We start from the raw sequence: 27967 nt of genomic DNA on the forward strand, positions 1-27967 counted from the left end.
TGAGATAAAGTGAGAATTTTCTGTCTTAACATCTTATAAATTTAATACTTCCACTTTGCATTGGTGTATTCATTGAGTCTCAGGCATGTGGGAAGGAGGAGGAAAAGTGAATAATATATGGCATTTACCCTCAAATAACATACATCAATTACATTTTAAGAACATCTTTGATACACTATAACTTTGTTAGAAAAGTTAATATGCCTTGACCTCGACCCTTACCTATTTAAAGGAAATTGGGAATCTTCGTTATTAATATTTGATTCAAATATTTTATGTTTCACACAAGACCTATACGTAGATATGTAAACACACCACCCACATACAATGGGGAACACAGAACCAGCTGCCTATATTTGTAGAACTTGTGTGTTTTGTCAGACCCAGCAGTGAGTATAGCGAGAGGTGGGAAAAGAGGAGCTATTTAGTGACATTTTTCCTGAATTCATGCACTTTTGTAAATACACACTTTGTACTTACTTAGGTAGTTTCCAAGCGTCTTGAAACTCTTGCTTATCACAGCCACAAGCATTGAAAAGTCCTTCTGTCCAGTCCCCAACGATACGAATATGGATGCTAAAGAAGTCTTCCTCAGGGGCAGAGGTCAGTGTGAAAGGGTGCCACTCCAGCCTGGACACCTTGGGGCACTTGACGAAAATGTACTGCCCCACCTCCATCTTGAATCCCTTCTTCTTCATCTGTAGCTCAATGGTTTTGAAAGGGTGAGTGACCACCTACGGAACAAAACATGTCTCTGGTAACTACGCTTTCCCCAAATACTTGCCTCTTCAGTGTCCATGTGGACAAAAGGCTGAGCTAAGATGCCTTACTCACATCCCTCTGTCAGGGCCAACACACCATTTCCTCAAGCAGACTTGTCTCTCATTGAGCACTGCCCTCACCTATAGCACATGGCCTATGATGAGCAGGGATACAAAGGCCTGGCCTCTCTCCTCAACTTGGGACAACTCCCAAGGATCATCCTGACCCTGGCCTTCCCTGTAGCATCAGCTGAGGCTGGAAGTTGCAACCTCATGGAGGGCCAGCTATTTCTTCCCCAGTCCTGACTTTCTTTTCTTTTGCAGGTTCATCTCCCAAGAACATGCATCAATAAACCTTCTATATGCAGTTTGCTGTCTCAGAGTCTTTGCCAGGAAATCTAACCTGAGACACCAGCCTACTGTGATATTTTTTTTCTCCAAGAAGTCAAGGCAGGTGCTACACACAGGAAGAGGAGTTGGCTTCCTGCTCAGTCTTCCTGTCTCCCCAGAGGATGACTGAGAGCCTTGGCAGCTGGATGGAAGAAGAAGACCCCATTGGCTAGTTATGTAGTTAACATCCCCTAAACCAAGCCTAATGTACTGGTCTATCTTTTTCCTGAGTCACACCTTGCATCTGCCTGATTCCATGCACTGTGTCTACATTTCTACCTATCCGGGAAGTATACCATCCATCTCTACCAAAGCCAGGCCCCACCCACCGGTTGCCATCCTCATTCCCCATGTATGCAAGTGTTCATGACAGCTTTGTTTATTTATAAGAGCACAAAATTGGAAAACAGTCCAGACAGCCATCGTCTGGGGAGTTGGTAAATAATTTTTAAAAAACACAATAAAAAGCTGTCATTACAATACAGAAAGTAATACATTTCTGGGACAATTCCTGAGATACCTAGGACTTTCTATGTACACCTAAAAAACAAGAGACATCAAGGAAAAGAAAAATCAAAGGAACAAAACAGCAGCTTCCTAAATGTTGACTGATATTGTGAAACTTTCCTTTCCATGAGCGAGGAGGAGTAAAATGGGAAATCGTTTTGATAAACGATAAACATTGCCAAACATCTCCAAAACTTGTGATTTAAATACATGTGAAATGAGAGAGTTGTAACTGACTTCCTTTCTTCACTGAAACAAGGAGCCACAAAGCTTCATTTTGAAAACAGAAAATAAAAATTTACAAAAATTATTTTGAAAATGATGTTCACTATGTTGCAATTTTGTATGGTGAAAACATTTTTTTACCCTTATTGCAATTTTGATGCCACAGGCAAAATTGGAATGGAACTAAATAAAATGTACTAGTAGATAGAAATGACATTGGAATACCTGTGGATGACATCATGTTTCTTTTTTTCTTTTTTAAGAAGAAAACGAATATCTATGTTTATGAAAAAAGTGAATACCTACTTTCTCCACGGGAAAAGAAGTTTGTCGTTAAAATGTGTTTAAGGGAAATTCTTGTCTGCTTAGTCAGGGCTAGCCTAATAAGGAAAATTTTGTGGCAGATTTTTTTGTTCATCTTTGGGCTTTTTCTTACAATACAATATGAGTGCCATAAAAAGAGAAGTGCTGTAGCTTCCTATATTTCAAGATTTCCAATGCCAGCTGGACTAACTTTACTCTGGCCTTCCATAGATGCCAAGAAAGAAACATTAGGGTAGAGGATGGAAAAATAGCCCATAGTAGGCTTTTAGTGAACATTTTTAAAACTGTATTTGTGTTGAATTAAATTTTGTTTGATAAATCTAGTGTTGTCTGTTGTTTCCTGAAGCTATAAGCAGGGATTTTTATTTCTATTTATTTAGTTGGATATTTATTTAGCTAGTAGTGAGACACAGCACAGAAGCATGGGGATAAAAGGCCACCATATATCTACCTGGTGTTAGTGGACTCAATTCTAGATGCAGTTTAGTTGTTAACCACCTTGAGACTTTGGGTTCTTCAATTCTGATATTCTATGACTACATATACAACACAGAAAAGGAGTTAAAGGCACACCTGGAACACCATCTCAACCTCAGTCAGACCTGCCCTTGACTCCCTGATTCTTTTGACATCTGAGTATTTTAAGGCTCAGCGTGAACCCTCTTGAACTCATGTGTTTTGCCTCTTCACTCTTAATCTGCTCACATCATTACTGTATGCTTCTCCCCTCTACACACACACACACACACACGCACGCACGCACGCATGCACGCACACTGAAAGAGAGAGAGATTCATGCATACAAAACAGTCAGCTTTATTTTTCAACAGAAAATGTTAAACTGTAGCTCTCCGAGTTAAAAGGTCCAACCACTTGATTATCAAGCTAAGTATACTGACTGAAATTAACTGTGGCTCTTCTCTCTGCCCTATGTTTAATCGAAAGAAACCAAGTGAAAGATAGCTCTGACCAATGATATAGAGAACTTGGGTAAACTTGTGCACGATAGAGTTAGATACTATTAGTAATTCCTAAGCCAGACAGTACCTTGGTGATGACCACCTTCTGTTGAGATCGCCAAAACCGTACCAACCTCTCACAGAGATACAGAAACATGGGACCCACTATCCAATACCAAGTCTGTAATCGGAGGAAAAAATGAAAACAGGACGTGTTAAGGGGTAGTAGGTAATGCAAGATTCATGAGGACAAAACATTGTAGAAGTCAAGGTAATCTTTGTAGGTTTGTTTAAATATTTGACATCAGATTAATTAATTTGTTATACAGCAGAACACATCAAAAGTATCTAAAATTTGGGTGTTATGTGGACACCAACTTGACAATAAACTATTTAAGAAAAAAACAGTATCTAAAATTAAAGTAAATTTTTGAATCAATAAAAATGAGCATTCTCCTTGGCCACATTGGGGAACTTCATCTACAGTATAAAACTTTCCCAAGAGGAACTGCCCAAAAGAATGGGATTTCCTCCTCATGTTGCAACAGCGTTGCAATAACCTTACAGCAGAGCAAGGTTGGTTTCAGAATTAATATTTCTCTTAAGGATAGCATTTCAACAACACCATCTTTTTCAATGCAACATTGCAGTTGCTCTCTCTCAGCCATGTAGTCGAAGCTCAATCTTTTGCAAGATATGAAATTTTATGCAAGAATGCAGCTATTTCTCCAATATCCTGGTAAGTTCTCAGAGCTCTGCAATGTACCCCATGAATAGGGATAAGCCCAAAGACTTTTAGTTTTCTTTAGATCCCCTTCTGGTCAGAATCTCCAGTGTTACACTGGAGTTACCCTGTAGTATTATTGGATATAATAAAAACCTTTAGGACAAACAGACCCATCCTAGGGCTCAGTCAGTTAGGTTCCTAGTTTAATACCTGAAATAGCAAAGAGTTTTAGAAGGCAACGTCATTTAAAAAGATGGCTTCCAAAGAAGAAAAGGAAAAATTCCAAAGTCTGACATATGGTCTTTCTATTAAATTTTTTTTTACAATTTATTTTTTTTAATATTTTTATTTATTTCTAGGAGCTAGAGAGAGAGAGAGAGAGACAGCATGAGCAGGGGAGGGTCAGAGAGAGAGGGAGATACAGACTCTGAAATAGGCTCCAGGCTCTGAGCTGGCAGTCAGCACAGAGCCCGACGCGGGGCTCGAACCCACGAACCGCGAGATCATGACCTAAGCGAAAGTCGGATGCTTAACAGACTAAGCCACCCAGGCGACCCCTATTAAATTTTTTGAAGAAACTTGTTATTGGAAGTGGAGAGTACCTGAATGTCCCCACCTCCAGCCAAAGTTGAAGAATATCTGCCCTGAAAGTTAGAAATATACTGCTGCTAGCATTTGTTTTCATGGGACAGGTTTTTAAAAATTTTTTTTAAACTTTTAAAATGTCTATTTATTGATTAAGAGCGAGAGACAGCAAGGTAGGGGCTGAAAGAGAGGGAGAGGGAGAGAATGCCAAGCAGGTTCTGTGCTGTCAGTACAGAGCCCAAAGTGGGGCTTGAACCCACAGAACTGTGAGATCATGACCTGAGCCCAAATCAGGAGTTGGATGCTCAACCAACTAAGCCACCCAGGCACCCCTTCCTGGGACAAGTTTTTAAAACATCCTGGCATCTGGGGCGCCTGGGTGGCTCAGTCGATATAGTGTCCGACTTCCACTCAGGTCATGATCTGAGGGTTCATGGGTTCAAGCCCTGCGTCAGCTCTGTTCTGACAGCTCAGAGCCTGGAGCCTGCTTCCAGTTCTGTACAGTTCAGTCCCTCCTGCTCTCTCTCTCTCTCTCAAAGATAAATAAACAAACATTAAAAAAATAAAACAAATAAAACAAGACAGCTGGTCTTGGACATTGCTTCTAATCCCAGAAATCCAGAAGCTCCTTTGAGGTAGATGCCTATTAAGGTAGTACTCTGATTCCAGCTGTCTTCAAGGAAATGTGCCTTTCCCTAAGCCATATGAAGGCCTGCAATACAGTTTCTTTTTTTTTTTCCTTTCTATTGATATCTGTTTGTAGTGGGGGCAGTACATTGATACATCTGGTGCTTTCATTAATGAGCATGGATGCTTTCAAGATGTTAAGTCCTGGGACAGCATACTGAGTCTTAGAAGAAGAAAAGTGTTGGGGTGCCTGGGTGGCTTAGTCGGTTAAGCGTCCGACTTTCGCTTAGGTCAGGATCTCGCGGTTTGTGGGTTCGAGCCCCGCATCGGGCTCTGTGCTGACTGCCAGCTTGGAGCCTGGAGCCTGTTTCAGTCTGTGACTCTCTCTCTCTCTGACCCTCCCCTGCTCACGCTGTCTCTCTCTCTCTCTCTCCTAGAAATAAATAAAACATAAAAAAAATACATTAAAAGAAAAGAAGAAGAAAAGTGTTATATTAGGAGATTAGAAAAAATAAAAGAGAAAATGGGATGGGACGTGTGCCTTTCTCTTATACTGTGCTTAAAAAAATTGTAATCCCGTCCAGAAGCCTATACAAATGTTGATTTATATCTAGTTTTATACCAATGGTTAGCATGAAAACCAATAGAGTATATTTACTGCCTGCCAATGGAGGAAAAGATATGAAGAACACAGGGCCCACTTGTCACTCAGTGGAGCAGAGATATTGAGAATACACAAAATGGAATTCTGGAGAGCACCCAACAGGAGCTCTGAACAGAGGGCAAATATTCCAGCACGTTTTCCCATGGACACCCTTGCCACACTCCGCTCTACACGCAAAGCCTCTGGGTGTTGGTAGGAACCTGGCTGTCCAGCATCCTTCATGTGCTACAGACAAGGCCTCCTGATGCTTAAAGGCAGCCCTATGTATCACTTCATCCATTTCCTTCACAGCTTTGAAAGCTGTGTAGGAAGTCTTACTTCCTGGTATCTAAAGAGGCTCAAAGCTCCTTCTAAGTGATTATCTGAGCCATCCAACTCAGCTCAGAATGGAATCCTTCTGGAAATCATTAACTGCTATTGTGGCCCTCATATCCAGAAGAGAAGAGATGGAATTTCTTGAACCCCAACAGCACTTTCAAAAACAATCCTTTTTAGGTCAGAACAGACCAGTGCAATCCTTGCTTTTCAAGAAATAATTCTAGACAATAAATATAGCAGAAAAAAAAGTAGACACACAACATTCTAGCAGTCCCATGGCCTTCATAATGGACAGCTCTATGACATTTGTGTGTATTTCTTAGACACAGTTTGAAAATTGTTGGTAAAGAAATTGTAATAGTAACAATGAATTGTACATACCATAGGAGGGTTCCCAGAGAACTCTGGGATTGGGCAGTCCTTTATTTTGCCCCATTCTGAGGTTCTATTATGACAAACAGAATACTTGTGATCTTTCAAACTCTGTTCAGTCTGCCCACGTACAATGCGCCTGGGGAGGAAATGTAAGTCCAGACCGTTTAGTAGCAAGAAATCAAGCCCTTCGTTTTTTGAGATTCTGTGCATATTTCAAGTATTCTAATCTGGATCCTGTATCTTCCACTTACCAGTAATATCTTATTGACCCTTCTGAGTAGATTTGAGGAAGGGAAAGAAAATAATGTCTTCTTCAGCAATAGGAAAAAGATATGTACAATGGGACAATGTGTATGTAACACTGCACAGGGTAAGTTTTGGATCATCAATATGTGTTTTCTTAAAGGGAGCATCTGTGCTTCTGTTTCGAGTAGTATTTTCATGTATAAACAAACGGAAACAGGAAAATTGTAGATCTAACAGAGCAACTAGTAGCCCACATGCTAACTTTATGCCCTGTGGATAGGCACCTTCATGTAGTTGATAGTCCATACAATCATACACAGTAGCTTTGAGGCTCAGTCCAAGCGCTTCATCTGTTGTCCCCAAATTGTCTAAATTGAACCAAAGGGTTGAAATCAATTTAAGAAGACTTGTGGAGGTTATGACATTCTCACAGACATCAGCACTAATGGTGTGCCCTTTGAAGTGCTCAGAGCCCATTCATTTCAATTCCATAAATTTTATTTGAGCAACTACTAACACACAAGACAATGTGGCTTTAGTGGGAACAGTGGGAACAGAGGAAAGGAGGCACAAAGTCAGGTAAGTCATGTCCTTGACCTTAAGGAACATAAATGGCAGGGTCTTCAGAATATCTAAGAAGAGGCACAGAAGGGCCTTCGTAATAGTTTCTATGTAGGGGCTAAAATCTATTGTGCCACTCGGTACATTCTGCAAATGTTTTTTTTTTTAAACTTTTTTTTTAGAGAGAGAGAGAAAGAGAGTGGAGGAAAGGGGCGGGGGGGTGGGCGGAGAGATTGAGAGAGAATTCTAAGCAGGCTCCACACTCAGTGTAGAGCCTGACATGGGCTCGATTCCATGACCCTGGGATCATGACCTCAGCCAAAATAAAGGGTCAGACACTGAACCGACTGAGCCATGCAGCGGCTCCTGTGAATGTTCTAATTCAAGGCTGTTAACCATCCCCTTCTGTCCTTAGATTTGGGGGCAAAGAATTACTGTGTATGGAGAATCTATTATGTGCCAGGCCTGGGGAAAGGCACTCTACACAGATCATCTAGGTGACCTTCTTAACAAGATTGAATGGTAAGTATTACCATCCCTATTTTACATATGAGAACACCAAGGCTTAGAGAAACTAGTAACTGAAAGCAGAATGATTTGGAGAAAACACTTCTGGGCCGAAGTCATACAGCATTGGTTTCATAACCCACGTCTACCCCTTGCTAGTTTGGTGGCCTTGGGCAAGTTATTTAACTTCTTCCAAGCCTCAGTTTCTTCATCTGTGAAATAGGTAATAATAATACCTAATTTAAGGTTTATTTTAGTAATGAGTCGGCATGATTCAGAAAAAATGCCAGGCACAAAGTAAGAGCCTAACAAATGATAACGATCAAAGTTTCTAATGACAGGTTCAAAGTAAAAGTAAGTCAAAGAAAAAAAATTGGATTCTCCCCTCTTCTCACTGCCAGGACCAGAAGTCAGAAAACCTGGATATTAATCCCAGTTCAGCTGCTGCCTGGTCAGGAGACTGTGAGCAATCAGCCAAGTAATGTAAGTAGCGGATTCTGTTCAGATGGAGAGTGGAGTAAATATGTCTCCTCTGCCTGCTCCAAGGAAAATGTATAGTTGAGAAACTATACAAGCATAAAGTGGTGGAATTACTAAGCTAGAGATGGGGAGAGACTCATTTTTTTCTCTAGGATTCTCTGAAACAGCTGGATCATGACCAGATCCCATTTAAAGATTTTCAATTGCTTTAGGAGAGTCAAGGGAGGGGAAGGGGGAAGATGGGCATGGAGGAGGGCACTTGTGGAGATAAGCACTGGGTGTTATATGGAAACCAACTTGACAATAAACTATTTTTAAAAAAGAGAGATTCTTTGTCTACACAGATTTTTCAGTACTTAGAAAGAGTTGATCAGGGGTTAGAGTCAGCAAGTCGATTAAGAATGCACACAAGTAGGGGCGCCTGGGTGGCTCAGTCGGTTAGGCGTCCGACTTCGGCTCAGGTCATGATCTCACGGTTTGTGGGTTCGAGCCCCGCGTTGGACTCTATGCTGACTGCCAGCTCAGAGCCTGAAGCTTGTTTCAGATTCTGTATCTCCCTCTCTCTCTGACTCTACCCTGCTCACGCTGTCTCTCTCTCTCTCTCTCTCTCAGAAGTAAATAAAAAAAAAACAAAAACAATGCACACAAGTAGTTGCTCACTGCTGTTTCTTTCCATCCTTTCCCTTTTCACACTCAGATCTTAATCACCTGTAGGCCAACTTGGCTCTCAGCAGTCATTGGGCCTTGAGTATCTACTCCTTTATGCTTAGCTACAGAGCCCCAGACCCAGCAGGGTACTTCCCCACGCCTACTTTTGTGTGCAGGTGCGAGAATCCACTGGTGTGAAATAGCATAAAAAGGAAACCTGGTATAAATAGGATTCCCAATAAGGGAAACTGTCCCAGCCACACATGCGGGCACTGAGTTTCTGTGAGAGTATTTGTCACAGCCTGCCTTAGGCCAGCTATGCCACTTACAAACCGGGTGACTTGGGCTACATATTTTACCTTTGTTAGTCTGTTTCCTTGTCTACAATCTCCCCCAGGAAATAGGGATGTGAGAGCGTCTTTACCTAAAAGAAACTTTTCATGTCTATAACAAGTGCTCAATAGAAGAGAGCTCTTACCCTTATCATACTAGAATGCTGGAAGGCAATAACCATGTATTTTTCCTTCTAGTATTCCCCACAGTGCCCGAGATCAGTCCTCATATGTGGTAGGCAATCAATATATGTGCAGCTCGAATCAAAGCTCATTGAACTAAACACCGACCCTTTCACTTGCTTAATCATTAGCCCCTCGAGTTTGGGAGTTGGACTAATTTCCTAGCAATTAAACCATAAGAAGCATCACTGCAGATATCCAAGACCCCTCCAGCGCCCTTAACATGTCTTATACACTTGCAAAGATACTCAAACTTTGGTGCGTTTTCCAAGCTTGCTAGAGATAACTGCATTAACAATAGCTATTTTCAAATAACCGAAGAAATAACAGCTATGAATCAGATGCAGGAAACTAAAATGTTGCTGAGTGGTCTCTCTCAAGCTGACCACTGTCGTCCCTTCATATCCCACCAGCAGGCATGGTGACCACACGTAGACAAGGGGGCCACTGTGTCTCTAACAGCATCACACCTGGAAACTGAAGGACCTTAAAGTTCTTGACATTGGAGATGAAACACTCACCCAGCTCCGTGAATGGCGAGCCCGATGAAGAAGATCACAAAGAGATGGTGTGTGTACCAAAACACTTCAAAGTAAGATCTCCGGATGGTTTTGGTGGAGGAGGTGATAATTAGTATGAGGCACAGTGTGATGACAATGCCAGTGATGCCTGCCAACAGAGTCACAGCCACATATAGGCCTCCTTCAGGATTCTGTAAAACACACACACACACACACACACACACACACACACACACATATTACTGGTAGGCTCTCAAATGCAGGACTACCTATTTATAAGGTTTCTAGTGTATAGGGCCATAGATTGATACAGACTTGGAATAGATATATCTCAATTTGAAAACATCTTACATGGTTGAGGTGTCATAGGAAGTCCTGATTGATACACTGAAATAGTTGCAAGGGAGTATTGAATAAAGGGAACCAGCCAACTAGAAGATGCCCCTAAAAGGGTCTGAAGCTCTTTCTCCCTTTGGTTTGGAAAAGACCAGAGTACTTTGTTTTGTAAATGTGTTCTGGACATGCCTAACATCTCAGGCTGGGGCCCCCTGCAGCAGATAGACCTTGAGATAGGGGTGCATGAGCAAGTGCTTTTGAAAAGTTATGCTCCAGAAAGAGACTGGGCAGAAGATAATAGGACACAAAAAAGAGGAACAAGTCAAATGAGAGGGTGATCGCAGGCTGTTTTTACAGAGGGTAGCTTCCGCCTGATGCTGCCGAGGAACTGTGGCGGGTAAGTCACACCTCGGAGTTCATCCTGACTCAAGACACGAGGCTGGGCTTTCACGGTCTGCCCTCATCAGTTATTGGCCAGGGCTGCCCGCAGAGAGGTCCCCGTCAGGCCCTTGCAGCTCTCTGAGCTTGTGGACAAAGGGACTCTAGTAGCCCCAGAGTGGTCCTCTGAGAAAGAAACGTGGGTCTCAGAAATCGAAAGGGAAAACACACAGAAAGGTAGGGGAGCACAGACAGAGCAAAAGTGGTCCAGAGAAATCCAGGCAGAGCAGGGCAGTGTCGGCACACCTAGGATGTTCACAGCACCTTCCTTATACGTCACTGTACAGACCATGAACGACATCAAAGAAAAATTATCCCAGACACTGCAAAAAAAGAATTTCTGTTTTCTCTGATGCAAGTATTTTTTTCACAATAGCCTGAGGAGAATTATTTCTGCAAAATCAAGGAGCTTTTCTCATACTCTTCTAAACACGAGGCAGCACCTTTGGAATTGGGTTTGTAGCGATTTTACTTGGCCATCCTCCCAAGCCATTGAGCACATGAGGATGCCTTGGAGCTTCTCCCTCTGAGTGTAGGAAGCTTTAGCTACTGCTGGAAGGGAGGCAGTGCTTGCTGTGGATGCCCCAAATGGCTGCCCCTGGAAGACTGCTGAATCACTACCCATGCACTTGGCTTCTCATAGAATGGCAGTTAGCAGACACAGGGCACCCCTCAGGTGTGGGCAAGAAAGAAGAAAAGCGTCTCTGACAGCTGTCAGTCATTGGCAGGCCCAGTACTAACACCGAGGCCGGAGCATTCCCTGTTTCGTGTAACCAAGTGCATAGAACACCCACATCAGATGAGGTCATTCTGTGACTGTGATGGAGTGAGACAAAAATAAAACCACTCTAGAATGATGTCTGAGCCAGGACAATAACACAAGTGACTGCTACTTCTTTACCCATTACAGATTTAGCCCCATTCTATTCCTCCTAAGAAACATTCCTGAAATACCCAATCCTAGAAAGACCCCCAACTCTTGACCATACCTGATCCAGAGCAGATCTTTGCCTTCTTAAGCCCCTCCAGAACCACCTTACACAAGCCCATGTCCTCTATTAACAAGCCTCTATTAACAGCTTCCTGGAATGTGCTAGACTTTCTCATGGTGTGAGGCCAACTTTGTTCGACTAGATGTGTGCTCCTGTCATTCTTTGATGGTGGGCATTGTCGTGCATGAGCCTGAGTTACTCCGGGTTCCACAGGTGAGCTTAAGGAGCTGGAAAACTTCTAGAGATCCCCCCACACGTGGGGTCGGGAGTGTGGGAGACATTTCCTTAGTACCCACATTCTTAGACACTATAGAATTGTCCCACTGATAGTCAACTTCTGTCACTGCTGTTCTGGCCAAGCGGGGTTCTTCACTCACTGAAATCTAGTCCTCAGTTTTAATGGCCTAGTGAACATCTGAATCGAGAAATAGGAGACTTACCTTGAATCTCTTTCGAGCAAAATTGAGGTAACTTTCACCAGGGGCATCTCCAATGTCAGAGAGTATTATTGAATAAGGATCGGAATTGTTGGATCGGGCATCCACACACCACTCCACGTTAAATAGATGTGCAATAGTATGAATCGCTGAAGAGGACAGAGAAGGGAAACAAACAGGGTGAAGGGGATGTACAATTTTATTATAAGCTGGGTTTCTGCCTATAGCCCCTGACTCTACGATAAGTTATAGGGAAATACAGGGATGGCCCAAGACACTCACAAATAAGAACTGGGTCTTCAGGCCAGAGAGGCCAGACAGTTCTAGTCAGTAAGCTATTCTCTGGTTGTGTGATCGTACACAAATCACTTGATGACTCTGGTCTGGGTTTCCTCATTTGTGAAATGAAGATGCTAAACTATACCATCCTAAAGAGCCAACCAAGTTTGGAGATTCTACAAAATAAAATGTTCTCTGAGGATATTTAGATGTGCTCTCTTTGTCTCTCTCCCTTGGATATATTTATGCTCAAACAGGAAGACTCTCATGTAATGTATGCCTTAAGCTAGCCCATTCACCTGACTCTGACAATTATGCCGGACAGATAACAAAATTTCATTGATCTGACATATACCAATGGCCATACCAGTGAATATCTTCTTTAAAATTGCATTCCTTAATTAATGAGCACTTACATATAACTTACTAGGTGCCAAGAACTGTTATAAGTGGTTTTAAATGACTGTATCCTTATATTGATCCAATGAGGTAGGGATCATTATTATCATCTCATCTTACAGATGAGGAAACTGGGGCATAGAATGCCTAAATATCTTGCCCAAGATCACCAAGCTAGGAAGTAGCAGAGTTAAGAATCAAATCCAAGCAATCTGGCACTCAAATATATGCCCTTAACCATTACACTTTGCTGCTTTCTAATAAGATCTTATCGTGCATTTTGCTTTTGAACCATTTTGTTTGCCACAGCTCAGAAAGCCTTCATGCTCTACTAACAGGAGAAGAGAATCCCACTTAAACACTTGCAATCTAACCCTATTTTACTCAAATCAGGGACAAACTCTTTAAGGGAAGAACAGAAATCTCTTGTTTATCACTGTGCCTGGTACATCCCTTATTTATTAAGTGAATTAGTGGAGATTTGATAAGGGTCCCAGATACATCCCTTGTGCCAACACCACACCACAACTTTAATAATGATAATAATAACACATAACATAGAATACATATACACATATGTATACCTATTATATATAATAATAATAAAAAAGATGCTTAGCTGATAAGGGCCACCTTGTCCTTAAGAGAATATATCTTCTCAACTACAGGCTGTGGCCCCTGTCGTGTTACTGCAAAAATCCACAAATCTAAATGTTCAACCTAGTATTTTTGTATGGATAAATAAAAGCTCTCGTTTATGAACTAACAAATTTTTTTTTATATTATAAAGGGTAGGAAAGGGTGAAGACACTGGGATTTTGTCAGAAGAGCCTAAGATAAAAAAAGTTTTAGGAATTGAAGGAATAAATCTTAATTTTGGCATGGAAGAAAGAGTGGTGAATATTTTTTAACAGAATTCATTAAAAAATACAGCATATCTTGGTGGGAATGCAAATTGGTGCAGTGACTATGGAAAACACTACAAAACAAAACAAAACAAAAAAGAAATACCATATGACCCAGGGATTCTACCTAAAGAAAATAAAAACACTAATTTGAAAAGATATTTGCCCCGCTATGTTTATAGCAGCATTATTTACAATAGCTGAGATATGAAAGCAACCTAAGTATCCATTGATAGCAGAGTTTAAAATCAAATCCAAGAAATATGGCATGGATAATGGATAAAGAAGATGTCATATATACGTATATATTATATTGGAGTATTATATATATATATATAATGGAGTATTACTCGGCCATAAAAAAGAATGAGATCTTGACATCTGCAACAACACGGATGGACCTAGAGAGGGTATTATACTAAGTGAAATAAATCAGACAGAGAAAGATAAATACCATATGATTTCACTTATACGTAGAATCTAAAAACCAAAACAAACAAACAAACAAAACAGAAACGGATTCATAAATACAGAGGACAAGCTGGTGGTTGCCAGAGAGGTTGGAGGTGAGAGGATGGGCAAAATAGGTAAAGGAGATTAAGAGATATAAACTTCTAGTGATAAAACAAATAACTCACAGGATGTAAAGTACAGCATAGGGAATATAGTCAATAATACGATAATAACTTTGTGTGGTGCCAGATGGTAACTACACTTATCATGGTAAGCATTTTATAGTGTATGTGATGGTTGAATCACTATGTCTTACACCTGAGACTAATATAATATTGTATGCTAAGTATACTTCAATTAAAAAATTAAAAAATACAACATATCCAATCACCACCTAATCTACCTAAAAAGGCTGATCTCTTATTTTATAAAAGGTATCTAGGGGCACCTGGGTGGTTGGGTCAGTTAAGCATCCAACTTCAGCTCAGGCCATGATCTCATGGCTTGTGAGTTCGAGCCCTGAGTCGGGCTCTGTGCTGACAGCTCAGAGCCTGGAGCCTGCTTCGTATTCTGTGTCTCCCTCCCTCTCTGCCCCTCCCCCACTCACACTTTGACTCTCTCTCTCTCTCTCTCTCTCAAAAATAAGCATTCAAAAAATTAAAAATAAATAAAAAAGGTATCTAGGAATAGAGGGAACTCTCTGGCTCCAAGTTTTCTTTGCAGTTTCTAATATCTGAATAACTTACCACTGTGAAGTGCAATCATCCATGCCACCATCTTATGAAAGGTGAGGTTCCTGTCCAGTTGCCTTCGAATTCTTGTTGAGCAGCACTTTAGATTAAGGGGAAAAGAACAAAGTAGCAATTGTTAACAAGAAGGCTTTCCATGCTCCGGGCAGTATATACAACTCACCTCATTTCATTATCACGACCACCCTAAAAACTATGTCATTCTATGCCCTTGATAGACGAGAAAACGGAGGCTCAGATATTTGTAGTCATCTTCCCAAGGTCAATCCAGTAAGTAGCATACCTGAGAGGTTCCTGCAGTAACCGCCCATATACACAACCAGCTCAGCCCAAGAAGCCCGAGGTTTGCTGAGCAGCAAGCGTTACGTCCCTACAACCAGTTTCTGCATATTTCACCTGGACCTGAAGGAGAAGGGCTCTGTCTGTCTTCTCCGTCACTCTTCCCTGCCCCCGAATGTACGTGAGCTCTCACAGTCCCACCCTGGGCTGTTAGCGAAGGTTCAGCCTCGTGAAGATATTAACCCGTAACTTCGGTGTTAGTCAGGTGACAGATTCAAGTGCCAGCTCTCCTCGTACTGGCAGGGTAATAGGATTCCTTCCAAGGGAAAAGGTGTATGTATTTCACGTGACCCTGAAAGTCTAATGGGGACACAGATGAGTGAACAGTTCTAGAACAAGTGAATAGTTGGAGAACAACATCTTTCTAAGACATATACTATTGGAGGAGAAAAAGTTTTCTGCCTGCCTCTGTTGATAGAGACAATATCGAAAGGAGGTATCGTTAAACAGATAATAACAGCAAAAGTGACAATAGCTAATATTTACAAAGAACTTGTGCAAAGAGCTGGTTTAAGTGTTTTCTATGCATTTTGACACTTTTCATTCTTACCTCAATCCTATCAGGGAGGTACCATTTTTTTTTATCACTATATACCAGATTAGGAGAAAAGGAGTAGAGAGGCTACCTTGTCTTGGGGCATATAGTTAATAAGTGGCAGAGCTGGGATTTAAATCAGAGTATCAGATTCCACTAGTATCAATATTCCGATATTTCATACCTTGTATGATTACCCTGGCACTAAAGATAGTATTTTGGTCAGTACTCTAGCGTAACTGATGCATGTTAGAAGATGTGGGTGTGAATCTTGATTCAGGTCAATGCCCAAAGTAGAAAAATAAACACCTTGCTTTATGGTGGAATCAAAGCTTTGTCCTCCTGGAAACTGGTCAAATGTTCGCTCTGGCTGCTTTGTTCTCAAGTCTAAACTGCCACAGAGATACAGAGAGCATTTTAAGGAGAGCCGAGTGCCAAAGAAAATCTTAGGTATTCTAAGTATCTGGTTCTAAACATACTCAATTTATTCTAAAGGTGTTTAATATTGGGTTTGCTTATTTTTAATAAAATGCTCTGATTTTATAGAAAAAAAAATGTAGTTGTGTGGAAAATTGTACTTACTCCACTATCTCTCAATTAGCTACATCTACAGAGAGCATGGGAACATGAGAACTGATTCTTGGGCTTGCAGTGAGGAAAACACTGAGGATTCCAGAGAAAGGAACAAAGAATTTGGTTTTATTGAATGCTTTCTGTGAGCCAGGCAGTTTATGCATAATCATTACCTCACTCAGTGGCAACAAGGATCGTTATTCTCGTTTTACAGATAAAAAAACTAAAGCTAAGTCTCACACTGTCTGGGATCCAAGTCTATTTGTCTTTAACATTCATACCCTTTTCCACTAAGCCAATTGCAAAGTTATCGCCACTATTTTTCTATGTGTCTAAAAACCCAACACGAGAATTGTAAGTTTAAGTACTCAGCTGCAAGGTGATAACAGGAAACAAGGTCAGGGGAAGTGAGACTATCACTATCATATATCATATCGTATCATATCATATCATATCATGTCATATATCACATATCATTTCATCATAGTCTCGCTGATCAGAGGACTCTAAGAGACTATGTAGAAAATGCTCCGGAGATTTTTTTTTTTCTTTTTTTACCTGAGGGATTACAAAGTTTCAGTATTCATCCAACAACTCCTATCCATCACTGGCTGAGGGCTAGTCCCAGGGCATCAACTCCCTGGCATTTCAGGCTTGCCCCAGGAGAGGGCTGAAAGAAAATTCCGAGGCAGAGAATGACTGGGGCTTGCAGAAGGCAGCTTCCCCTTGGGCTGTAGAACCACAAGTGTGGAGGGAATATTAGTGGAACACCAATTGTTGCTTGCCACAACAGCATCAGCTATGACCGAGAGTCCATCGGCAGAGCTGGGCAGTATCTCATAACAAGGGTTTCCTGTTGGAAATCACTTAGTTTACATTTCTGTTGGTGAAAAATTGTCCTTTGTTTCTTACATAGCCTCGTCGTCTTTTGTGTTTATTTCAAGTGCTGTATGTTGTTTTGCTACTTTGTCTTCTTTACAGTTTTATTTTACTCTTTTTTTAAAGAATTTTTTGATGCCTATTTACAGGGACCCTACTGGGTCAAGACGAGGTAAGGAAGGTGTCCTCTCTCTTTTTTGTAATCTTTATTTTTTTGAGAGAGAGAGGAGGGGAGGGGCAGAGAGAGGGAGACAGAGGATCTGAAGCAGGCTCTGGGCTGACAGCAGAGAGCCTAATGCAGGGCCCAAAGTCATGAACCACAAGATCATGATCTGAGCCAAAGTCAGATGCCCAACCGACTGAGTCCCTCAGGTGCCCCTCTTTACAATTTTAAGGAAGTATATTTTTTTTTCTGTTTCCCAATCGCTAGGTTCCTCCCTAGTATCTTAAAGTCCCTGAGGTAGGCAGAATTCAAAGATGATCCCCAACGACATGATATAATCTCCTCCGTTTGAGCGCGAGTGGGAACTGACCTGTGAATATGATAGGGCATCACTCCTACGAGTTTGTTACCTTACATGGCAAAAGGAACTTTGCAGAGGTAAGTAAAGTCCCCAGTTGGCCTTATGAGAAAGATTATCCAGATGGGCCTGAACCAATCTCATGACTCTTTAAATCTGGGTCTAGGACACAGAGACCGAAGAATTCAGAGATTCGAGGCACAAGAAGTATTTGGTGCAATGTTGCCAGCTTGAACATGGAGGGGGGCCACATAGCAAGGGATACAGGGACATTTAGGATCTGAGAGTAGCCCCTGAATGACTAGTCAGCAAGGAAACAAAAACCTCAGTCCCACAACTGCAAGGAACTGCATTTTGCCACCAAGAATGAGCTGGGAAGATTTTGACCCAGATTTTCTATTTGAGAAGTCAGCCCAGTAGGCACCTTGACTTCTACCTTGTGATATGCTGAGCGGAGAACCCAACCACCCGCAGGATGCTGACCTTCTCACCTGCAGAACTGTGAGCTAATAAATTGGGGTTGTGTGAACTCACTGAATTTGTAGACATTTGTCACATGGCAACAGATAATTACATAGCCCTTAATGGGGTGATGGCAGACAAATTGGAGTCCTAAGACTGAGACAATGGGAATTAGTGGGATCAGGAACCAGTACTTTTCAGAGAGCAAGTTTTGCCATCTGATATACCCATGAATAATACGCTCAGTTTCTAACTTCCTTGCATACGTATTTATCGGAGTTCTTTCCCCATAGATCTGTTCCATAGATTCACTGAGAAGTGCTTCACAAATATTTGAGGGTTTTCTTGTATCATCACTTAACTTTTCAGCGAGTAGGGTTGGCTCCCCAACTAGGGAGGAAGCTTCCTATATGCAGAGCAATCTATCATATACTGTAAAAAAAATCCCTTGGTAATTATTTGGTTCAATGAATTACATTCTCACTAGTCTAGAACCTAAGATGATTATTCTAAACCTATGGAGAGGTATTTACCCACGTGTGTATACTTGCCATGCTGCTTGCTTTTCCTCTTCCTGACAAATTGTTTTGAAACGTTTGGGGGAAAATACCCTGGCTCTTGCATGCTGAATTGGGAGAAAAGGAAGGTAGTTTTGAAGTGGTCTCTAGAGTGTCTCCATAGTTCTACCTCTATCATCATCAGTGTAGATCATGAAAACTCTGCAACCATAGATTCTGATGCCCCCTATCAGCTTGAAGCATCTATTAGAGAAAATGAAATTGAATGCCAGAAAAATGGAGAGATGTGTTTGGGAAATAAAAGGTCCATTCAGTAATACTCTGACCTTAATAGGTAATTTTTGTAAAAAGCTAGTTAATAACGGGGCACCTGGGTGGCTCAATAGGTTAAGGGAAAGACTCTTGATTTCAGCTCAGGTCATGATCTCATGGTTCATGGGACTGAGCCCTGCATTGGGTTCTGCGCTGACAGTGCAGAGCCTGCTTGGGATTCTCTCTCTCTCCCTCTCTCTCTGCCCATCCCCCACTAGTGCTGTCCCTGACTCTCTCAAAATAAATACATAAACTTAAATTTTTTTTTCATTTAAAACGCTAGTTAATATGAAACATGTACATCTCATGAAAAGGAAAAACAGGGGCCATTAGTCACTAATCAGCCAGGAGGAATGGGTCTCAAGGCAGCGGTTGGTGGGGTGGGAAGGAAGGGTTTTGCTGCCTGTGGCTGCCCAGGGCCTTTTTGTTCCTCCTCGTCCCACAGATACAATTCTTATTCTTTTGAGTCACTCCTGAATTATTGCCAGCCACCTCCTAATTACCCAAGCTGCCATCATGTCTCGCGGCTTCCTCACTGAACTACCTCTTGGCCTTTTGCCATTGACTTCTAAAGGGAAGTCTCTCTGTTACTGTCACCTAGAGCCTCGCCCGGTCTCACAAAGCTAACATTCAAGTGTAAGGGAGATCACTGAGCCATCTCAACCGATTTCTATGCTCCATTTAAACTTTAAGAGAAAAAAAAATGTTTACATGAGAAATGGAACTAAGAAGAAGTACATGTTTAATGGGGTGTAACAGGAGTTTCTGTAACGTGACCACTACAGATCCGTAAAAGTTCTATTTTAGGTACACCTGGTCTCACCACACATGCCATGAACTCGAGTCACCTAAATTAGATGTTCATGTGAAATTTGGGAGAAATTACAAAAGCCTGCCTTCGATCTACAGAACTCAGGCAAAGGAGCTGACAGTAATGTCCAGTAGGATGGTGGCAATAGCGTATGTAATAAATAAGAACATCACTGTTTATAACTTTGAAATCACATGTTTATTCTCTGTCTCTTTCATAAAACCCTAAGCTCCTTGAGCTCATGGCCCATTCATATCTGACGCTTTACTCACCATGTGTCCCCAGTGCTTAGAATATAGCTGGCACTTAACAAATATTTGTTGACTGACAACTCAGCAGTTGACAGGCACAGCCAATTAATATATACTTTTAGAATGTGATGTTCATTCTTACGTTTGCCTTGTCTCACCTGCTTTTCAGGTAAAAAGAAAAAAAAAAACCCTATGAGACAGGAAGTCCAAGAGGCTTTCCTAAACCATATGGTTAGAGATAGAGCCACATTGAAGGCCTCTGACTCTCAGACTATATACGGTTACAGGTAACAGCTCACTCTCTCACCTTCCTTTCTCTTTGTGATCTTAAGACTAGGACTCCCATCCATTTATTTAAAAAAAAAAAAACTTTAAACATTTATTTATTTTTGAAAGACAGAGAGACAGAGCACGAGCTGGGGGCGAGGGGCAGAAAGAGAGGGAGACACAGAATCTGAAACAGGCTGCAGGCTCTGAGCTGTCAGCACAGAGCCTGATACAGGGCTCAGACTCGTGAACCGCGAGATCATGACCTGAGCCGAAGTCGGCCTCTTAACTGACTGAGCCACCCAGGTGCCCCGACTCCCATCCATTTAGAATTTAGTTTTTCATGGCAAGCTTGGATTACTAAGGCTTCTTTGGGGAGTTCTGCAAGCTGAGCTCCATCCTTCCCCATTTCCCACAACAAAGCAGGCTAAGAGTCTTTATCTTCCCTGGGGTGGGCCAATACTGGGGCTTTATTTCTCCAAATAATTAGAAGGATTATAAAGCAGAGTTTGACTCATGAAGACCACTAGAAACTGAATGAAAGTTCTGTGACTGTGTAGTTTGCATAATGCATAATGCCCTACTAACAAATCCTTGAAGCTACAACATCCTTGCCATTTCTAGGCTATTCAGTATGTCCCAAATTCATGAATATGATAGAATTTTTAAAGACCATAACACTGCAACAAGACAGTTTTGAGTTTAGGTGGCACATGGGAAGGTGAGTGGGCTCCGGGGGCACAATGAGCTGAGTTTGAATTCCAACATTCCCATTTAATTTCATCCCCATATCACTGGCTTGACATGCAGATTTTGTGAGGTGAGCTCCAGGAAGACTCAGGAAGTGGCAGCTATTCGGATTTCCAACACTGATCACATTGAACACACTCATTTCACACGAGTCAGAAAAGAAGTTTCACTTGCAAAGTTCACATTTCAGGTTGGGAAACCCAGAAGGAGGGACACTCCTCATCTATAAAAGAATGTTCCTTGCTGCTAATTTTTAAAAAATGTATTCTCTTGGGGCACCTGGGTGGCTCAGTCAGTTAGGCATCCAACTCTTGATTTTGGCTCAGGTCACGATCTCATGGTTCAGTTCGTGAAACTGAGTCCCTCTTTGGGCTCTGCGCATACAGCGTGGAGCCTGCTTGGGATTCTCTCTCCCTGTCTTTCTGCCCCTCCTCCAACTCTCTCTCTCTCTCTCTCTGTCTTCCTCTCAAAAATAAAATAAACTTAAAAAAATATTCTCTTACATGTAGATCTCTCTGATTAGCACAGCTTCTCTGCAATTTGAAGAGCAGCCTTAATCACCCCTGTCTTTAAAGACCTTCATGAACATCTTCCCTCCTGGAGCACAAGAAGCCTAACTGCAGCCACTATGACATGTGTTGTTCATGGGTCATGGCCGTTCAGTGGCCCTGCAATTTGGGCTTGTGAGGTAACAAGGATTTCTTAATGGGCCTTCCTGGTGAAAACCTTGCCTGTTTCTCAGGGTTTACTTCCTCTAAATAGAAAGTATTCAAACGGGACTAAGAGGAAGGCTACAAAAATGAATCGTGCCTTCCTAAAAAACAAAAAGCTACAGTATAGGAGCTTCATTTAGCAAATGTTCACTGGGTACCTACAATATACCAAGCACTGTACTTTACAGGTGGCTCATTGATACAACTTGAAATCAAATGGAATTTGACCTCTGTGATTACAAATATTATTTAGAAACCCTTGTAATCAGGGGCGCTGGGGTGGCTCAGGCGATTGAGCATCCGACTTCAGCTCAGGTCATGACCCTGCGGTTCATGGGTTTGAGCCCCACATTGGGCTCTGTGCTGACAGCTTGGAGCCTGGAGCCTGCTTTGGATGCTGTGTCTCCCTCTCTCTCTGCCCGTCCCCTGCTCGTGTTCTGTCTCTCTCTTTCCCTTTCTCTCAAAATAAATAAACACTTAAAAAAACAAAGAAACCCTTGTAATCAGTGTCTACTGTTAGTTGTGTCCCTCTCATCTCATATTTGTAAATCAAATAGCAAATTTAGTAATACTGGGGGAAAAAAGGCAGAGTTCAAGGCAAATTCTACTTGTTATCGACAGTTTAGATCACTTTCCTTCCTCTGAATATTCCGTGATTGGTGAATTAAGTATTAACTTCTCAGCCATTCATTTAATGTCCTAGTTTACCAGCAAAGCTCCAGGTCTCCTCTCTCCAGCCTTACTTCAGACACCTGCTCTTTACAATCCCTACATCCCCATCAAAGTGGATTGCTTCCTGGTCTCTTCTATAAATTATCTCTACCTAATAGATTTTTTAAAGCTGGTTAACATAAAACGCATACATTTTATTAAGAAGAAAAACAGAGGCTATTAGTTACTAATGATCCAGTAGAATAGGTCCCACCAAGACGTCAATCCCTAAATGTTCCAAAGCTACATTCTTTGGTGTGGCCAGGAATGGCCGATAAATCCAAAGAGAAGCCACATGTCATGCTTATATGGGGCTTTCAAGAATATAATTTCCTCACTATTTTCTGTGCTTTGGAGCATTCCATTTTATCCATGTAGGATGTCTTTCTGTCTCATTTACATTTCCTAGTGGCTTATTTTAGCCCTATATGCCCATATTTGTTGCCATTTTTACTAAGACGATATTCTTCATTCCCTGCCCCACCTGATGTAATCCCCCCTTCTTTGATTCCCCATAGCCCCTTATTTCTAATGTTTTGGGGGACCCATATATTTTGCTTTGTATCATATTTATTTGAGTACGTAGATCTAAGTACATTCGAAGCTCCTTCTAAGCTCCTTGTTTCTCGTCTTTGTATAATACTAACAATAAGAAATTCACATACCATTTTATAGGTTACAAAGTTTCTTCTTACATAATCGTTTCTTTCTTCTAGCACAGTACATCTAGGGGCTCACCACTTTGTTGAAGTGACAGTTAAAAAAAAAAGAAAAAAGCCCTGAGCATTTAGAAAGCTCTGAACCCCTCAGTTCCATGGACCTGACACCTCTTAGTCACCCGCTTTGCTCTCCTCACTCATTGATTCCATCTGCTATCCACAAAGAGATTTTCTCTGACTTAAATATTTTGAAAAACATGCCACTGTAAGAGTATTTCCCAAATCCCATGTCAGCCTCATAAAGCCCATAATATGTTATGTATGTCTGGTGTGTGTGTGTGTGTGTGTGTGTGTATGTGTGTGCGCGCACGTGCACAAGTGTTTTATTGCTCTTCCTGAGGTGTAGGTTGGTTGGGTGTTTGTTTGTTTGTTTTTTAATGTCTATTCCGAGTTAAATGGCTGTCCCAGGGAGCTCCATCCACAATGAATATACAAGTAAAATGGAAAATCAGGCATGGCTTGGCTCATGCATATTGCAGAGAGGTTGGAATCCTCACAAACCATTAGTTTGCTTTCCTTCAAACTTCAAACTTCAATGTTGTACATGTTTGCTCTTACCGCACTGGAACCCCTGAGGAAGGAGAGCAGATTTCGACAGACTGGCAGCAGAATCAGCATGCAGTTGAAATTCAGGCAGGCTGCAGGGGCCCTGGCCAATGGCAGCGCAGCCTGGAAGGTGCAGGAGAGGGAATGGGGTAAGACATCAAGTCATCTGAGGAGGAAGCTCCTCAAGAGCTAAGAGTTTACCTTTAGGGCAGAGTGGGATCCTTTGTTTTCATCTGGCCCTCATCTCCCACCCCAACGTTTTACTATGAACATTTTCAAACATAAAGAGAATTTGAAATGATTTCACCATGAATACCTGTTGGCCCAACTCCCAGATTCCACTATCACATATCTATCCATCCATCTTCCTATCCCTCTATCTAGCCATCAACACATCTTACTTTTGATGCATTTCAGAGTACGTTGCAGACATCACTTCACTTTCCCCTACGTACTTAAGCATGTGTATCATTATAGAAACTGGGGCTTTCTAAAGAAAGTTTTCTTCGCACTGAGACTCATTTAGGCAGTAACTCAGGTTGGTATAGTGTAATGCTTTGGCATTATAATTGTTCTTTATAATGCCTTAAGAACTTGCCTATTTTGGAGAGGGAAGAAAAGGGAAATCCTCCTTCTCAGTATCAACGTGAATAAGCTAACAATAGTTATACTGGTGTCGTATAATCGTGTATTACAATTATTTTTACAAACGATATATAATACATTATAATTAGGATGAAGTGATGAATTCATGGTTTCAGCATGATGTAAGAAATGATATCCTGTGGGGGCGGCTGGGATTGTAATTATTTTCATTTGTCATGAAGAAGAGCCCTGGCAGATCAAGGAAATCGAGAATGCCAATGGACCCACAGAAAGTTGGGGGCCTTCACTCTGCTGGCCTAGGCAGTGAAAGCGAAACCTTGGCCAAGTTCCACAAAGGCTCCATCTGTAGGGAGAGGCTTATTTCCTGAAGACAATTTCACAACATGGTACCGGGAGCATGCAAGTGGCAGGAATCAGATGATTTAAAGAATATGGGAAGTCCCACTTGTCCCACCCGTGTCACCCTTGGGTCGCTCTCTCCAACCTGGCCTGCCACGCCAGAATTGGTATTAGATTTCTTCGTTAAGCTAAACAGTGGCACAGCAGTCCTTGGGAGGGGAGGGATGCCATGGGGATTCTCTGACCCACTTTTTGTTCGTCCCACACTGGAAGACCTAAAGCCTCTTGCCCAGGTGGTTGCAATGGAAGGGGCGATGGTGACGGTGCTGCTCGGGTTGGTGAGAACATTTATTCAAAGTGTTGAAAGGAATATGAACCAGAATCTTTGATTAGAAATGTGAGCCGGTCAATACTGCACGAGATGGGACTTATACTTACCCCAAGAAGTCTCTGAGTGTAAAGATATTTATCTCCTAACGCATACACTCTGTAGTACCAGACAAAGAGGAAGACGTTCATCCCCAGCCATATCAGCTGCACAAAGAGAAATAGTTACATGAAGATTCCACATTTCAATGGGTAGATTTCACATAAGACTGGTGTCAGGCCAGGGTCAAGACTTTCCCAAGTCTAGCCTTTAACAAAGGTGGTTAGAAAGCTCGGTGTAGCCAGCTGAAAGCCAGCTCTTTAGTACAACAGTGCCGCTACGCTTTGTAATTGACCTTTTCACCTTGTCTTGTTCCCCATGATTGTTTTACTACTGGCCAGTATGCCAGGTTCTTATCAACCTATTTCCCCTCTGTTCTTCTGCCTCCTCTTTTCTTCTTAGCCTTAGACAGATAGATAGCGGCAGGTGAGTCTTCTCAAAGAAGAAGGGAAAGGAATATGTTACTGTGCTATCCCAGCACTGGTAAAACATCGTGTTCTCTTCTCACGGGTGCCTCCCTCCCCCACACGGTATCCCAACCCCCAGCTAGTGGGAGTCGAATCAGCTAAAATGTGGAGACTTTAATTCTGTTTGGTAGGTTTTGCCAAACTTTTGAAAGAGGAGATATTCAGTATCGAAGAGGGGGTGAGGGGCATGGGATTTTTTTTCAAAGAAGGTGGAACATGAGGGTATTATGCTAAGTGAAATAAGTCAGTCAGAGAAAGACAGGTATCATATGACTTCACTCAGATGTGGAATTCGAGAAACACAACACATGACCATAGGGGAAGGAAAGGAAAACATAAGATAAAAACAGAGAGGATGGCAAATCATAAGAGACCCTTAAATACAGAGAATAAACTGAGGGTTGCTGGACAGGGTGGTAGGTGAGGGGAATAAATGGGTGACGGGCATTAAGGAGGGCATTTTGGGGGATGAAAAGGGAAAGAAAAAGAGACCCTTCGACATTCTGACTGCTCATTTCATCCCAAGAACTGACGACATGGTAACACTGCCCAGTCCTCTACCTTCAGCTCTATTAGTGATCTTTTCTTACCTGTGCTTTGACACTATTAAATGTCCATAGGTGCTTGACAACAATCTCTCTTTAAGAAGAAGGTTCTAAAACCATTTCTCCATTACCTAACCTTGTCATTCTTACTCTTGCTTTCCAAGCTGTGTCTTTGCTTTCAGGTGTATGAGTGTGTAATTTAGAAGGAGGTTATCTCCTGGGGAAAACTCTGGTAGGAACGAAAAGTATATATGAACTTGGTTTCTATAGGAGTAATCTGTTCTTAAAATGGTGGTAAGAAATCAAGTTAACAGCTCCGAGTCCTCCGAAGAATTCTATATTGCATTAGAACGTTGGTTTGGCACCATTGTTTATGACATAATTTTTCTTGTTTTTACTTTATTTATGCCACTAATTCCTCTCTGTGTGTACAACTCAAAGACTCAGTATTTACTTCACAAAACATTTTTTCAAAAATTCCACTCACAGGTGTTCTTTTTAACATCTGTATAATACTTTCATGGGCTATTTGGAAAGGCTATTTATAAATCACATTTCTGTCTTCCCAGTGGCTCATGATGGCTTTGCCGAGACTGCCATCTTAAAATGATAGTTGATCTTTGTTATGCTAAAAAACTAAAGAGATTAACATGCTTATTTGAAAATTAGCGATATCATCACTTACAAAAATTGTTTCTCAAGATGGATCATATCGATTTATATATATATTTCATATATCCACTGTATATATGAGTCTAGTTATTTCAATTGCTTTCCCTTGAATTTTTATAAACCTTGCAACGAGCTCAAGTTTACATCAGAGAGAAAAAGTTACTTTTTAAAAAAAAGACGGTTGAGAACTTTAATTATTTTTGGTTTAATTACTGAAGTAAAGGCCAATTTTCCATACATGAGCCAGCCTAGTACCTGTTATTTGGAAAATGGTGTAAAATTACGATTGCCGATTTTTAAGTGGTATCAACACATAAAAAGTAGAGAACTTTACCTCTGAGTAAATATCAGTAAACAACTTAGACTCGGAGATCATTAGCATGAAATGTCTTCTACTCCCTCAGTGAAATGCTGGCTAATTTAGCACTCCCAAAGACTCAAGAAATAAAGTAGGTGAAGTGAGTCCCCAGATACATTCTTCCCATTAATAAGTTTGGAAGAATGCACTCAGTCCAGCTTACAGCTAATAGATAGAAAGAAGTATGTTCACACAGTAAATCAGTTTCAACACAATTTCTCAGAGAAACAAGACAAACAAACAAAAAGTTTTGCTCTATTTCATTTTCCAAGAGAACCCAGACAAGTTTGAAAATTTCTCATTTGCCTCTCATGGGTACTTACAATGACAAAGATGGAGAGTCCCTCATTCTCAACCCAGTTCCCCATGGTGACAGAGGATCAATGCGTTCTGTCTGCCCTTCTTCTCTGCTCTGCTTCTTCTTCCCATGAGGAAATGAAAACAGCAGCCTTGGGGCAATCAGTTTCCTTTTCTATTATCAGAAATTAGCTAATCATTGGTCAACTGAAAATCTTGTGTCCATAAGAACTTTAAATCTTTAAACCACAAGAAAAAGAACACTGCAGAAAAGGGGTCTGTAAAACTCCAGTCCTAACTAAACATAGTAGGAAATGAAACCAATTTCTACAGCTGAGAGACAAATAATAGTCCAACGATGGGATGGATTTTACACACGGACTTAACTTTCAAAACCAGTTATCAAGTAGCAATTTTGAAA

At 41.4% G+C, this 27967-nt stretch overlaps 1 protein-coding gene across 1 annotated transcript in view; it reads right to left on the reverse strand.

Moving 5' to 3' along the window:
- The window catches only part of LOC120247804 (cytochrome b-245 heavy chain), a 33882-nt gene extending 6216 nt beyond the window's left edge, over positions 1–27666 (reverse strand). The window contains exons 1-9 of the mRNA XM_039255842.1: positions 27573–27666; positions 25219–25314; positions 23848–23958; positions 14926–15010; positions 12147–12292; positions 9941–10131; positions 6469–6598; positions 3255–3347; positions 481–734 (exon numbers count right to left, since the gene is read on the reverse strand). Of these exons, the coding sequence (XP_039111773.1) occupies positions 481–734; positions 3255–3347; positions 6469–6598; positions 9941–10131; positions 12147–12292; positions 14926–15010; positions 23848–23958; positions 25219–25314; positions 27573–27617 (1151 nt within the window). The 5' untranslated portion in view covers positions 27618–27666. The remainder of the gene's footprint in view (positions 1–480; positions 735–3254; positions 3348–6468; positions 6599–9940; positions 10132–12146; positions 12293–14925; positions 15011–23847; positions 23959–25218; positions 25315–27572) is intronic.
- Positions 27667–27967: the final 301 nt, after the last annotated feature.

Source organism: Hyaena hyaena, unplaced genomic scaffold, assembly GCF_003009895.1.
Source record: "Hyaena hyaena isolate Hyena2069 unplaced genomic scaffold, ASM300989v1 scaffold_12, whole genome shotgun sequence".
Classification (NCBI taxonomy): domain Eukaryota; kingdom Metazoa; phylum Chordata; class Mammalia; order Carnivora; family Hyaenidae; genus Hyaena; species Hyaena hyaena.